Source organism: Triticum urartu, chromosome 1 (assembly GCF_003073215.2).
Source record: "Triticum urartu cultivar G1812 chromosome 1, Tu2.1, whole genome shotgun sequence".
NCBI classification, from domain to species: Eukaryota; Viridiplantae; Streptophyta; class Magnoliopsida; order Poales; family Poaceae; genus Triticum; species Triticum urartu.
In genome coordinates, this window is record NC_053022.1 from 14307526 (window position 1) to 14320335 (window position 12810).

Below are 12810 nucleotides of genomic sequence, written 5' to 3' on the forward strand. Positions count from 1 at the left end.
GATATGCAGAAAGATGATCTTTGGACCGCGCTGAAGGAAAATTTCACCCTACCGCCAGAGGAGGATCCGGAGAAGCCAGTTATAGAGCAATTGCTCAAGTGTCATGCTCTTAAGAAGATGGCAGAACTATTCAGGAGGTGGAAGAATAAGCTGAAAACAACGTTTGTCGACAAAGAAGAGACACCAGAATTCACTGGCCGGTATGAGAAGATCAGAGATCAGTGGGACGACTTTGTGGCCCACAAGACATCGAACAAGAGTAAGAGATGTCAGTGACAAACAAGAAAAATGCTGCAAAGAAGAAGCTTCACCATCGCACCGGGTCAGGTGGCTACTTCAAAGCCTGCTGAGAATGACCTGCAATATAAAGGGGTCGAACCAAAGACATTGAACTGGCCAGACCGTTGCCGGGCTTGGTTCTTCGGGGTTGGCGAAACCTTGGACCCTGTATCAGGGAAGTTCCTTGGACGAATGAGCAACTGCGAATACCTGTCACGAAGCTTCGGCAGTATATCGATGCAGCGCTGCAAGGGACGTTCGTTCCAGACAGAGAGAACGACGAGCTCACAATGGCCCTCGGGAATCCTGAGCACCCTACACGGACACAAGGCACGCTAGGCTCCGTTTCGTGGAAGGTTGGGTTTCCGGACGCAGGAGGTTACAAATGCCAGGAGAGGAGGAAGAAAGTGGAGCAGATCCAAATTCAGGCGCTGCACGCAAGGGTACAAGCGATAGAGCAACGAGAAGCAGATTGCAGCAAGCGACCTGCCGAAGCTTCCCTCGAAGCTACCCTGCCATCTCAGCGGAGAAGTAGCATGGCTTCCACCCAGCTGCAGCAGCTGGAGCCTGTCTTCACGGCTCCTGCTAGCTACCCCGTGGACTTAATCACGGAGTCTCAAAATTGCCACCTTATGATACAATGGATGAACTTTAAAGTCAAGGCGGCTGTTGGCTCTGTTGCACCTCCTGAACCTGGCGCAAGTTTTCACTGCCGGTCGATTCCAGAAGGATATGCTAGGGTGATGGTGGATGAAATAACGGACGGATTTGAGGACCTCGAGCTTGACCACCCTACCAGTGAAGGGGAGACTCGGATGGGTTCTTGTCTGTTGACTCCATGCCTATGGCGGAAGGAGCTCATCAACCTTCCGAACTATACGCCTCCGTCTCCTCCTCCTCCTCTGGCAAGTCAAGGGACTGCGCCTCCTCCTCCGGCGAGTGATCAGGGCACTCAGCCTCCTTCTCCGGCGCGTGGTGGCACTCCACCTCGTCAGCAAGGGAGGAAGAGACCCGCCGCCGCTCCGGCTGCTCTGGCGCGTCGTAGTCCTCCTCTTCCGCCTCATAAGCAAGGAAAGAAGACATGCGCAGCGGCTCCGTCTGCTCCGGCATCTAGCAGTACAACCAGAGGCGGGAGGCAATACAGATTCGGTCCTTCTCTGAAGACTCCAGAGAAGTTACCATACGAGAGGACCCCGGAGGAAAACGAGAAGATCGTGTGAGAAGAAGTGACGAACTTCTTTGAAGGGGTGAAAGCAAAGAAACATCCACCTCCGGAGGAGAAGATAGATCTGGTGAAAGCGAAGCGCACTGTGGAAGCCCTGAAGAAACCACCAAAGTCTCCGTCGAAAGGAAACTATGAGCGCATTATTGAAAGGTCATTTATCGAAGCAGAGTGGTCGGGAACTACCGTCAGTGATCAAAAGGTAGCGGAACGACGAGCTGGGAAAAAAATTGCCTAGCTCGGCGAACAAGCGAACCAATCGTGCCCCCCCCCCCCCCCCCCCCCCCCCCCGCCCCCCCCCCCCCCCCCGCTCAAGGTGTCTAGCGATATCATCGCTAATGATTCGAGGATGGTGCCCGGTTATACCAATCTTGGAGATTACCTGCTCGACGATGTACATTATGAATTATTGGAGGTGGAAGAACACAGTACGAGTATGGGAAGCCTCTCGTCAAAGATGAAACATCTATAACAATGATGATGCGAAGATTCCATGATTGGTACATGAAAACCTGCAGAGAATCTGGGGGGAGGAATATTTTGACGCTGAGAGTTAAAGAGGAGCATGACCTCGTTGGAACTGATTTGTTGAATGTTCCATTTGAGGAGTTCTTCCAGTTTTTCAATCAGAAGGCTCTCGATAAATTAACAGTCACTTGCTACTATCTGTAAGTACTACTTCTGTCATTAAGTCTTTATATATAGGTCAGCTCTTTTATTGCATGTATTTATAATTATCCTCATTATATTATGCAGATTGAAGGTCGCCGAATTGAAGAAAAGACAAATCGGTGATATTGGGTTCATTAACACAAATCTCATAGATGCATATCCGGTTGAATTTCAGGAAAAAGATACCGAGGCCAACTTGCTACGACCGTTGGTATTAAATCAAAACAAAGCTATAATACTCTTTCCTTACAACTTCAAGTGAGTGTTACTTTCTTGTGCATATTCAGTTTCCCTTATTAGTCGAGGTTATAGTAATGTAATTGATGAGTTATGCATGCGTGCGCAGGTTCCACTATATTCTCCTAGAGATTAAGCTTGAGCAGGGACTAGTAACCGTCTTAGACTCGAGACGAAAAGATCCCCAGGAATATGCGGACATGACTCAAATGCTCGAGAAGTAAGTTAAATCGATCATTATCGCACCATATCGGCAACTTTGTTCACTTCCTGATATCAAGTAATTGTTTTCTTTGTCTCGCAGGGTTTGTAAAAAATTCACCTCAAAAGCTCTGGTACTGCCAAAGAAGCTGCAATTTAAACACCCGAAAGTAAGTACTACTAGCATGTTCCGCGCATCTCCTAGTGATTTAAGCGCTAGTTTCATCAATACCATTTAGCATGCTTGCTTATCAGTTTGATTGACCTCTATTTCTTGTAAAGTGCTTGTGGCAGGAAGCCGGGAATAATTACTGTGGATACTACGTTTGCGAGTCCATCCGCCACATGACCTGTGAGCGGGGCTACACTAAAAAACAATATGAAGTGCGTAAGCAATAATATTCAGAATTTTATTTTATTACCATCATTTGTGTTGAGTTTCATTCATTCATATATATGTATTGACCCCCTTCTTCAAATTAGATGTTTCGGATGCGGGATGAATTCCTAGCACCAGATCGCATGCGAGCAATTCAAGAGGAATTGGCGGCATTCTTTCTTGACCACGTGATCGATAAAGACGGAGAATACCATGTGGACCCTGAGTTCATATATAATTAGGGGATTATATTGTAAGAAATCTTATATTGTATATATGTAGCCAGTAGCGTCGGATAGATATACGAAAACTTGTTGTTCGACCGATCTCTCGGAGAAGGAGAGGTCGATATCACTTCTCTCTGTATGCATATGTTCATGACGATCTTCTGTTTCCTTCATTTTTGCTTACTAGCTAGCGTGTCGAGTCCTCTCTATACGTATAGTACGTAGCGTCGACCAAGCACGGGGATAAGAAAGGACACTTCTCTCTATTAATTAGCTAACTAACACAATATATGAAACACCTAAATTAATCCCCCAAAACCCACCCCTTAAAAAAACAAAAACCTCAGCTCTTGCGAGCTGCTGACGCATGGATGCCTATTGGTCCCGGTTGGTGCCACCAACCGGGACCAAAGGGCCTCCTGCCTGTGCTCGCCTCACTGGCCACGTGGAGGCCCATCTGTACCGGTTCGTGTAAGAACCGGGACTAAAGGCCTAGGGCTTTATAGCGACCCTTTAGTGCCGGCTCAGCAACCGGGACAAATGGCCCTTACGAACCGGGACAAATGGCCCTTTTTCTACTAGTGGCCCCTCAGCCTAGTGGAAAGACCTGTGTCACGATGTCGTCGTCACTAATAATGGAAGCGTGTGAAAAATAGCAGATTGGATCTCCCCTCCTCCTCCTCCCGCGACACCCCCGCAAGCGCCCGGGAGGCTAACCCTAGGGCCGCCGCCTCCCCTCCTCTCCTCCCCCTCCCTCGCCACCGCCAGGGGGCACGCGCGGGCGAAGTCTGTACATTGTGGGCAGCTTTGTGTACTCACGCGGGGGGTGTTGTGCGGGCCGGATCTAACTGGCCGGGATGTGGCGGTAGGTGCCGGCCGTGGTAGCACGTCATCTCTCTTGAGCGGGCCGGTGACGGTGGCGGGGCGGCGGTGCGACCGGTAGCATGGTAGAGGTGTAGGCCAATGGGTGGTGATGGCGGCAGCGCATCCGGATCCGCTTCTGACGCTGCGGGTCGTGGGCGGCCTGGGCCACGGGCAGTCTCTCTGACCGCGGTGCAATGGTGAAGGGGCGGCGCGACAACAGTGGGGGTGGGAGTCCCCCGTCCAGTCGGGCCCTTGCGGCTGGATGGCGGCGCTCGGGGCGGGAGGGCCTCCCTGGTGACTACCTTGGCTGCGCTACGGGTCGATTTAGTACCTCTTGTCAGTGGGCGTGCGATTGGTGGTGGCCTCGCGGGCATGTATGTCGGCTGCCATGGTGGGGCGACATGGCAGTGTGTTTGATGGGGAGCTCGATAGCAGGGGTGGGTAGCCTCGATGCGGCCGCATTACTTGTTGCCGGCATAGGCGTTTGGCGGTCCGGATGCGTCTGCTCCTTCTTCTCTCCCTTTCCTCGTGTTCGGCGTGGAGCTCGGTAGGAGGAATTGATGACCTCGATGCACATTTCACTTGTCACCGGCACATTGGTGTGCTGGTCCGGATGCGTCCGCTCCTCCTCCACCTTTCCCCATGTTGATAGGGGAACTCAGTAGGAGGGATGGGGTGGCCTCGATGCAGTCGTGTCACTTGTCGCAAGCACAAGTCTGTCAGTCTGGATGCGTCCCCTCCTTCTCCCCATATCCTTGGCCGCGGGCGGGTTGGTGCAGGTATGCCGATGTTTGGATTGGAGCGTCTGTTGGAGGCTCCATCGGTTGGGGGCTGCCGGTTGGGCCAAAGCAGGGGCCTTTGTGCAGTCTCGGGGTTGTATGGTTGCAGGGCGGCGGCTCTGGCAGCGGGAGGCATGTCGTTTGGGGGCCGAGCGTGTGTCTCAGGTGCGGGTGGGCAACCATGGCCATGCAGGTGGCATGGTTGACAGACCTAGGGTACGACGAAGGGGTGGGAGCGCCGGGGTACACCATTCTCGGTCTTGTAACAGTTATTTTTGTTAGTCACTGGAAAAAACACGTTCGCTCGCGCTGCCTCCAGGGGGACGGCTTGGGTGAACCCTAGCCGCCTCCCCCGACCCCCTCCGCAATCCACCTGCTTTTCCCGCCGCCACCGGAGGAAGCCGGTGAGCGAAGCACGTCCGGCAGACGGCGGTGGCGGGCTCGCCTCCTTGCTCCACGACGAGGCCTCCAGCTGGCGCGCAGCGGTGCCCCTTGGTGCCATGCGGGGCGGCGGAATTCGGATGCTGGGGCGGTGCAACCACAACTGCGTGGGCAGCGTGGGTAGCCGGCTGTGGCTTCCGCCGGTGGCGGCAGATATGTGGTCCTCCTGCAATATCCGTTTGCTGCGGGGTGGTGGTTCGAGCGCCGGCCGGCGGCCTCCACGGCATGGTTGAGGATGGCCTGAGTTGCGGGAATGCGGTGGGTCTGGGCTTGGCCTGGATCTGGTGCCGCGAGCGCCCGGGGTCTGCTCTGTCTGGCGGCTGGCGGGGCTTGGCATGGCGGCGCATTCCGGGGTGGTCTTCGTGATGCCTCGCGCGGAGGTGGTGGTGGTGGCGTGCTGTGATGTGCGGTGGAGGAGGTGGTGGTGGCGTGCTATGATGCGTGGTGGAGGTGGTGGTGCCATGTGGTCGCGGTGGAGGTGGTGTTGTGGTTGCGGCTTCGATCTAGGTAGGCTGCCATGCCCTGTTCTTGATCTGGCTCATGCGGTGGTGGCGGATACTATACTACGATATGCCCTCTCCTCCTGCAGCAGCGGTGGCTGACTCGTTTGAGAAGCTCCGAACATGAGGATATGTGATCTGGGGTTGGGAGAAATCCCTGCTTCGCGATGGCCGAGGCTGACAATGTCGACTCCCGCGGGTGCCGTCCCCTCCCTGGAGGCATTGTCTTGGCCCTGATCCGACTCCCTCCCTCGTGCTCGGGGGAAACCCTTGGTCTGACTTTCGGACCAGGTGATGGCGGCGTTCCCTCCATGGAGGCATCGTCTTGTTGCTCGAGGAGTCCTGATGGTGCGGCTCAAGTTGGTGTCGGCAATTGCTCTGGGCTTGGGCCTTCGAGGCGCAATGTACATCGTCGCCGACGCTCTCTCGACGACGCCACTCCAGGTCTGACCAAGCCCTGCCATCCACCTGCCGACTTCCTCTTAGCGCAAATGGGTGGGTTATGTTGGTTTGTGCTGTCCTCAGATGTTGGTCATGTTGTAGAGGTCTTCGGTGTTGGCTGTGACGCGGCTTGATAGCTCTGTGATTTGCCTTATTGCATTGGCATGGGTTGATCTAGGTGATGCATGTATCATAGTACAGGTGGGATGTGTGCCCGGCTTCTTTGCCGCTTCTTCTCTGCTTATGCGTATTCGAGAAAAAAATGCTTCTTTCTCAGCTTCGGCTGGCCGGCCAGCTCCTCGCTCTGTTCACAGCGCACCTTCGTGATATCTTCTTCCCTCTCATCATTTCTGTGATGCCGTGCCCATCCCCACTACCGGAATAGTCAGATTCGTTGAAGGAAATTTATTGGATTCCGTCCATCTCGTCCACACGTTTCTGAGCATATCCTAGTTGAAGATTCCCAACAGGTAGCAATCAAGGACCGAGCTCGTACATCCTCTAGTATAGTCCTCCTGGCTTTCTTCTTCACAATAATTGTTCTCTCAACATCCACACAAACTAACCAAAAAGACTGACAATGGAGGCGACCACGCTGATGAGCATTGACAAGTCCCGGAATAGCCAAGCCAAAGCACGAGGTCCCTCCCTCCAAAGTTCAAACCAGGCCCATCCTTGCAAAGCATGAGGCCTCAGGTGCTGCTCGTCGCGTTCGCTGTCCTCGCAGCACTGTCCCTCGCCCACAGCCAAGGTGAGGCCGGGATTCTTCTTTCTTTGTTCATCCATTTCACTGTGTCAAAATCGCTTCTGTTTTGCTCCTCCTCGAGTAGGTCAGTATAGCAGCTTACCGATGCTTGTTTGCTGCCTGCAGTGGCGAACCCATGGCCGTCCTGCGACAACTGTGACTCGTGCACCAAGTCCAACTCTCCGGGGTGCACGCGTTGGAATTACTTAAGCTCCTGGGTTTTTTACCGTCGACCAAGTGCAAGAGCTGTGTCATGTCCGCCATCAGGCCACAACAGCTTCCAGTGCACAAACCGCATCAACGATTTCTGCGAGAGCTGCTGCACGCCGGCTGCTCAGAGCTTTAGCTCCCTTTGCATCTGGATTGATCCCGAGAAGAAATGAACGTTACAATAAGCGCACAAGAGCATAGTCTATGCTCAAAATCTTTAGTTGAACCTTTTGTGTAGTTTGTTAAAAAATATCAATCCCTATGTAAGTTTGGTTTTAAAAGTTTCAGTATCGTATTCACGGAGAAGATAATTTGTCATGAAATGAACTATGGATTTTTGGAGATGATTTAACTGGTTTAGGAGTGACTATTTTGAGTTGACAAGTATCTACATGCACAAGCAAAATCTCGCAAAAAATAATTATTAAAACCCACTATGGAAGTATGGAATTCATGTATTTAACCTCACGTTTACCCTAATTAAAAGATGTTCACTGATTTGTGCAAAATTTATTTAGTGATTTAATTAGGAAAGTCACGCTATGCAAGCCGGAGAGCTTAATTGGACGCACAAACGGATGTGGAACCCAAGTTCGTAATCTTGAAATAGATAGGTGTACTGAAAGAATAAAGTTTGGCAGGTTGTGGGCAATAATTGGGCTATGTTGTGCTTATGCTTTAGTGTAGCTTCCGATTTGGCTTGATAAGTGCGTGAGTGTGGCTTCTGATTGGGCTTGATGGAAGTGTGAGGCCTGTGATGAAATGAAGCCTCCGCAGCGACACGCCATCACTGTCGTTCAAGAACTCACATGAATGGTGCAGATACCCTAAGAGCTCACATGAATGGTGCAGATACTACATGATGCCTATTGTCTATGTGCTGGTACCACACAATAAAATGGTGCACGCTTTAGTCAGAACAGAAAATTGAACAACGCCCTGCCCTATGTGCATAAACATCCGGAGATGTTACGATTATTCTTCAACAATACAGCTGGTAACACAAGGGTGGTCAATAGGTTTTCCAACAACAACAAAAAGGGGCCGGCGTTAAGACTTGGTTTTGCAAATTAACATACTCCAACAATGTACAAGTAGTGTCAACATGAGATTTGCACAAGGATTTGCTTAGCAGTTGTCAAATTCTATGCATTTTCACATGGTGATATTTCACAATCATCTCATCTTATAAAGATGCCGCTTCTCTGTACCATTGAGGGGGGTAGGAAATTGCACAAACCACTAAGTATTGGGGTCGATTTTCGAAAGAACACTAACTCTTCGCTATTTATTTTTTTGATAAAACAACATCTTTTGATGTAATTCATTGCAGCTAGCTCTAATCTATCATTTTAACTCCACTGATATGATTATTGATGGGTGGTGGGTTCGCTTCTAAGTGCACAAGTGGCAAATAAAGCGGCCACATCAGCTGACCAGCAGTCAAAAATCACTAAATCACATATTTACCCTGGTATTAGAAAAAACCTTCACCCATTATTTGCTGGATAATCCGCTCACACACTTAGTTTTAGACTTAGCAAATTTCAGTTCTCTGAATAAACCTGACAGTCAGCGTGTATCTATCCACGTACGGGTTCAGTTAGTGTTTCTGTTAAGTACTTCCTCTGTTCCTAAATATAAGTCATTTTAGAGATTCCACTACAAACTACATATAGATGTATATAGACATATTTTAGAACGCAGATTCACTCATTTTGCTCACTATGTAGTCCATAGTGGAATCTCTAGAAAGACTTAGGAACGGAGGGAGTAGTTAGCTAGTTTTCAGCTCGCCGTAGGAATCGTGATGGGATGGCATGGATCACGCATTCCTCGCCGCGACCATGTAGGGATCTTGCACATTCGAGTGTCGTAGGATGGCATGACCTGTAAGCTTGGCGCGCATGACCATTTCTTGCTTGTTTTCAGGAGCTCATTTGAGTTCAGATAAATAAGGAGAGAAACAGAAAAACTACCAAGTTGTTAGAGGATCGCAAAACCTCTGTGTCTTCCATCTCTCTCCCACGCGTTCGTTCTCTGTGATCGTGCTTGCTAGTTTCTGCAACAACATGATTTTGTGACCGGTCACTGACCTGGCCGGTCGCCTATATGTATAGGGGGCGTTTGAGGAGCCGGCTGTTGATGCTCTAACTCCATGCTCGGCAACAGGACGGTGGAATCGGCAGCATCAGTTCCCAGCGCATGTACAGCGGGAACTCATCGTTCTCTGATGCCTTGTCACACACTGATGCCGTACCCATCTCCAGTCTCCACGTTTTTTGAATGAGAAAATACCCAGCACATGGTCTCAGCGTAGTCAGATTCACAGAAGGAGACGGCGATGGGTGCCCTTCTCCCATCCATTTATATGGTCTGAGCGTATCCTAGCCAGAAGATACCCAGCACCAAACAAGGACCGATCACAGCCTCTAGTATTGGCCTTATTCTTGTACTGGTTGTACTCTTGTTCAAATTATCACAAATTCAAAGCCAATCCACACAAACCAACCACATAAGTGGAGTACTGTCTGGTTGTACTCTTGTTCAGATTATTCAATGGAGGCGACGGCGCCATGCGTTGGCAAGTCCCGACATCGACATCAGAGGGGGACAAACGGAAAAGTCTTCTGTTATGACTTTTTCTTTGGACTTGTTGCTTTTGCTCTCGTCTGCCTCAGCCGAGACTCCTATAAGAAGAAGGCATGCATTCCATACCCATCGCATCAGGCATTAGCGGCGCACACTCAGTCTCAGATAGCCAAGCCAAACCACGAGCCGGCTCCCATCCTTGCAAGCAAGCATGAGGCCTCAGGCGCTGCTCCTCGCGTTGGCCGTCGTTGCCGTCCTAACAGCGCTGCCCCTCACACATGGCCAAGGTGAGGGACCCTTCTTTCTTTCTTGATTCGAAATCGCTTCTGTTTTGCTCCTCGCCGATCGAGTAACTCAAAGTCACCAGTGTAGCAGTTCATTGATATTGGTTGCTGCCTGCAGGGGCAAGCCCGTGGCCGTGCTGCGACAAGTGCGGCGTGTGCACCAAGTCCATCCCACCGCAGTGCAGGTGCCAGGATGTGTCGCCGACCGGATGCAACTCGGCTTGCAAGAGCTGCGTCAGGTCCACCGCCGGCTTCCAGTGCGTGGACAGCATCACCAACTTCTGCGAGCGCCGCTGCACGCCCGCCGCGTGATTGCACGGCGGATCATCTCCTGTTGTCGCTTGCCTGAATAATGCCGATTAGCTTGTGCCTTCATTTTCTCTCATTCGTTCGGAGCTTCCTCTGCATGCATCTTGGTGTGGATAGACGCCTAGAAGAAATGAGTGTTTGATGATTTCTTGTTGTTTCTTACAATGTTTTAAATAAATGAAGAGCATATTCTATGTTCAAAATCTTCTCGGTTGAAAGTGGATAGGTGTTCATTTCAAGGATGTCAAAAAACAACCTGCTCTCAGATGGAGCCTTTTGGCTTCTAGCCTAACCGAACATCCTACGTTGAACATGGTTTGTTTTGAACATCCTTGATATGACCCTAAATTTTGCTAGTATGTGGGCATGTCCATGATAAGCATCCATGCCAGGTTCGAAAGAAAAAGTATTTAATATTATAAATGAAACAAATACTTAAAACCTATATTTTAAGTTTTTAACATACTTCCTCTGTAAACTAATATAAGAGCATTTAGATTACTAAAGTAATGATCTAAACGCTCTTATATTTGTTTACGGAGGGAGTACCTAATAAATACAAAGAGATAAATTAAAAACAGTAAATGCTTTTCTAAATAAATATTTGAAGGAAAAAAATTAAAAGTGCAAGCATATTTTTGAAAAAAGAAAAAAAGGAAATGGAAAAATGAAAATGAAACGAAAAAACAAAAAATGAACAGAAAGAAGAAAATAACTAGTGGGAAAAAGACCTGTTCGCTAAAGTAAACTGGTCGGCGGTCGCTGAGGGACTACTAGAACTGTGCATGGTGTCTTTAATTATGATATTTAATTTGCCACACCATGCACCCCAGGGATTCTAAAACTGTGCATTTTGACGTGAGTTATCTATCACATATCTAAAACTGTGCATTTTGCATTTGAAGAGAAACAAAATAAATGCACAACTTCAGGGGATGCTCAACATGCATTGAAGAATCCCAAATCAAAATTTTTCCTATAATCTAATTCTAACATTTAACCAATTTGGCATGAATCACCAGAAAAATGGGGCGATTGAAGATTTGTTAGACTAAGTATATATTAGATATATGTATTGTAACATAACCTGTATTTTGTATGGTTCCCTTTTATAAATATATGACAGCCGTACCCACCAAGGGTATCGAGCATTGTTCCAAACCCTAATATGTCTAACATGGTATCTGACGACGCATTCAATCCGCGCCGTGCTTCCGCCTCCTCTGCCACCGCCGCGTCGGCCTCCGCCGCCGTGCCGCCTCTGTCAACCCTGGCGACGGAATCGCCGTTCATGGCATTGACCCCGCTCGCCTGGGCTCGTCCGGCTGCATCGGGCTCGCGTCCTCCAGCGCCCCGATCGCCACCGATCCATCCATCGCTTGCCAATGATGCATCGGTCTCGCGTGATGCTTCTCTTGCAGCGAACTCTACACAGCAGCCCTACGGCGTGCATGCATCAGGTCCCCGCGATGCGTTCTACACAGCAAACTACAGCTCCAACGCGCCGCTGTCCCGTGATGCGTCTCTCGCGCCGCAGCTCCATGGCGCCTCTGCGCAACTTCCCTACGGCGGGCCTCCGTCTCGCGATGCGCCGCCGGCTCCAGGCCCCCGTGGTGCCCCCGTCCAGGTGCTCTACGGCGGGCCGTATCCCGCGCCGTACGTCGCGCCGTCGCTGGTGCCGTATGCTTCGTCCTCCGTGGTGCCCTACAAGACGCCGTATGGCGCGCCCTACGCCGCTCATGCGCCGTCCGTCACGCCGCCCCTGCAGCCCTACGGTATATCTCCTACGGCGCCCTACGGTCATCACCAACACTATCGTGCGCCTCCGTCGGCCGATGCGCTGATCCCATACAGTGCTCCTCCGACGTACGACTCGCATCTCTTCGCATCGGTGGCTGAACCAGGATCGTTTCACTTCGCTCATCTGGTGACCGTGAAACTTCTGCCGATAACTATTTCCTGTGGCGCGCTCAGGTGTTGCCGCTGATGCGTAGTCACTATCTTGAGGGGTATGTTGACGGTACTCTCCCGTGTCCTCCGGCCATGGTTCCGGTGCCCTCGGCTGCTGGTGATTCTGTCATGGTGTCCAACCCTGCTCATCGTCGGTGGATTGCTCAGGATCAGGCTATTCTGGGTGCCATTTAGTCCTCGCTCAATCCCTCCGTGGCCGGCATGGTGGTCTTTGCCGTGACGTCAAGGGACGCATGGGCCACGCTCGACTCCAGCTTCTCCTCACAGTCGCTGGCTCGTTCTTCTGCCATCCGTAATCAGCTGGGTGAGGTCAAGAAAAATAATCTCTCCGTCACGGCCTTCTTCAACAAGGTCAAAAACCTGGCTGATACACTGTCATTCATTGGGAAGCCTCTCCGTGATGAGGAGTTCACTTCATTCATTCTCAATGGGCTTGATGAGGACTATGATTCTCTCG

General features: G+C 50.6%; 2 protein-coding genes across 2 annotated transcripts; both read left to right on the plus strand.

Annotated features, from left to right (window-relative positions):
- Positions 1-6778: 6778 nt before the first annotated feature.
- Positions 6779-7590, plus strand: LOC125537410 (Bowman-Birk type trypsin inhibitor-like). The gene is made up of 2 exons (XM_048700757.1): positions 6779-6993; positions 7114-7590. Exons 1-2 carry the CDS (start codon positions 6927-6929, stop codon positions 7368-7370), a joined length of 324 nt encoding a protein of 107 aa, XP_048556714.1. The 5' UTR covers positions 6779-6926; the 3' UTR covers positions 7371-7590.
- A 2326-nt stretch (positions 7591-9916) lies between these two features.
- LOC125537487 (Bowman-Birk type trypsin inhibitor-like) lies at positions 9917-10585 on the plus strand. Its single transcript, XM_048700833.1, has 2 exons — positions 9917-10076; positions 10192-10585. The coding sequence occupies exons 1-2, from the start codon at positions 10001-10003 to the stop codon at positions 10383-10385; spliced, it is 270 nt and encodes an 89-aa protein (XP_048556790.1). The 5' UTR covers positions 9917-10000; the 3' UTR covers positions 10386-10585.
- The last annotated feature ends 2225 nt before the right edge of the window (positions 10586-12810 follow it).

Coding starts and splice junctions, on each gene's coding strand:
- LOC125537410 (XM_048700757.1), top strand. CDS start 6,927: ATGAGGCCTCAGGTGCTGCTCGTCGCGTTCGCTGTCCTCGCAGCACTG. Junction 6,994..7,113: donor GTCCCTCGCCCACAGCCAAG/GTGAGGCCGGGA, acceptor TGCTGCCTGCAG/TGGCGAACCCATGGCCGTCC.
- LOC125537487 (XM_048700833.1), top strand. CDS start 10,001: ATGAGGCCTCAGGCGCTGCTCCTCGCGTTGGCCGTCGTTGCCGTCCTA. Junction 10,077..10,191: donor GCCCCTCACACATGGCCAAG/GTGAGGGACCCT, acceptor TGCTGCCTGCAG/GGGCAAGCCCGTGGCCGTGC.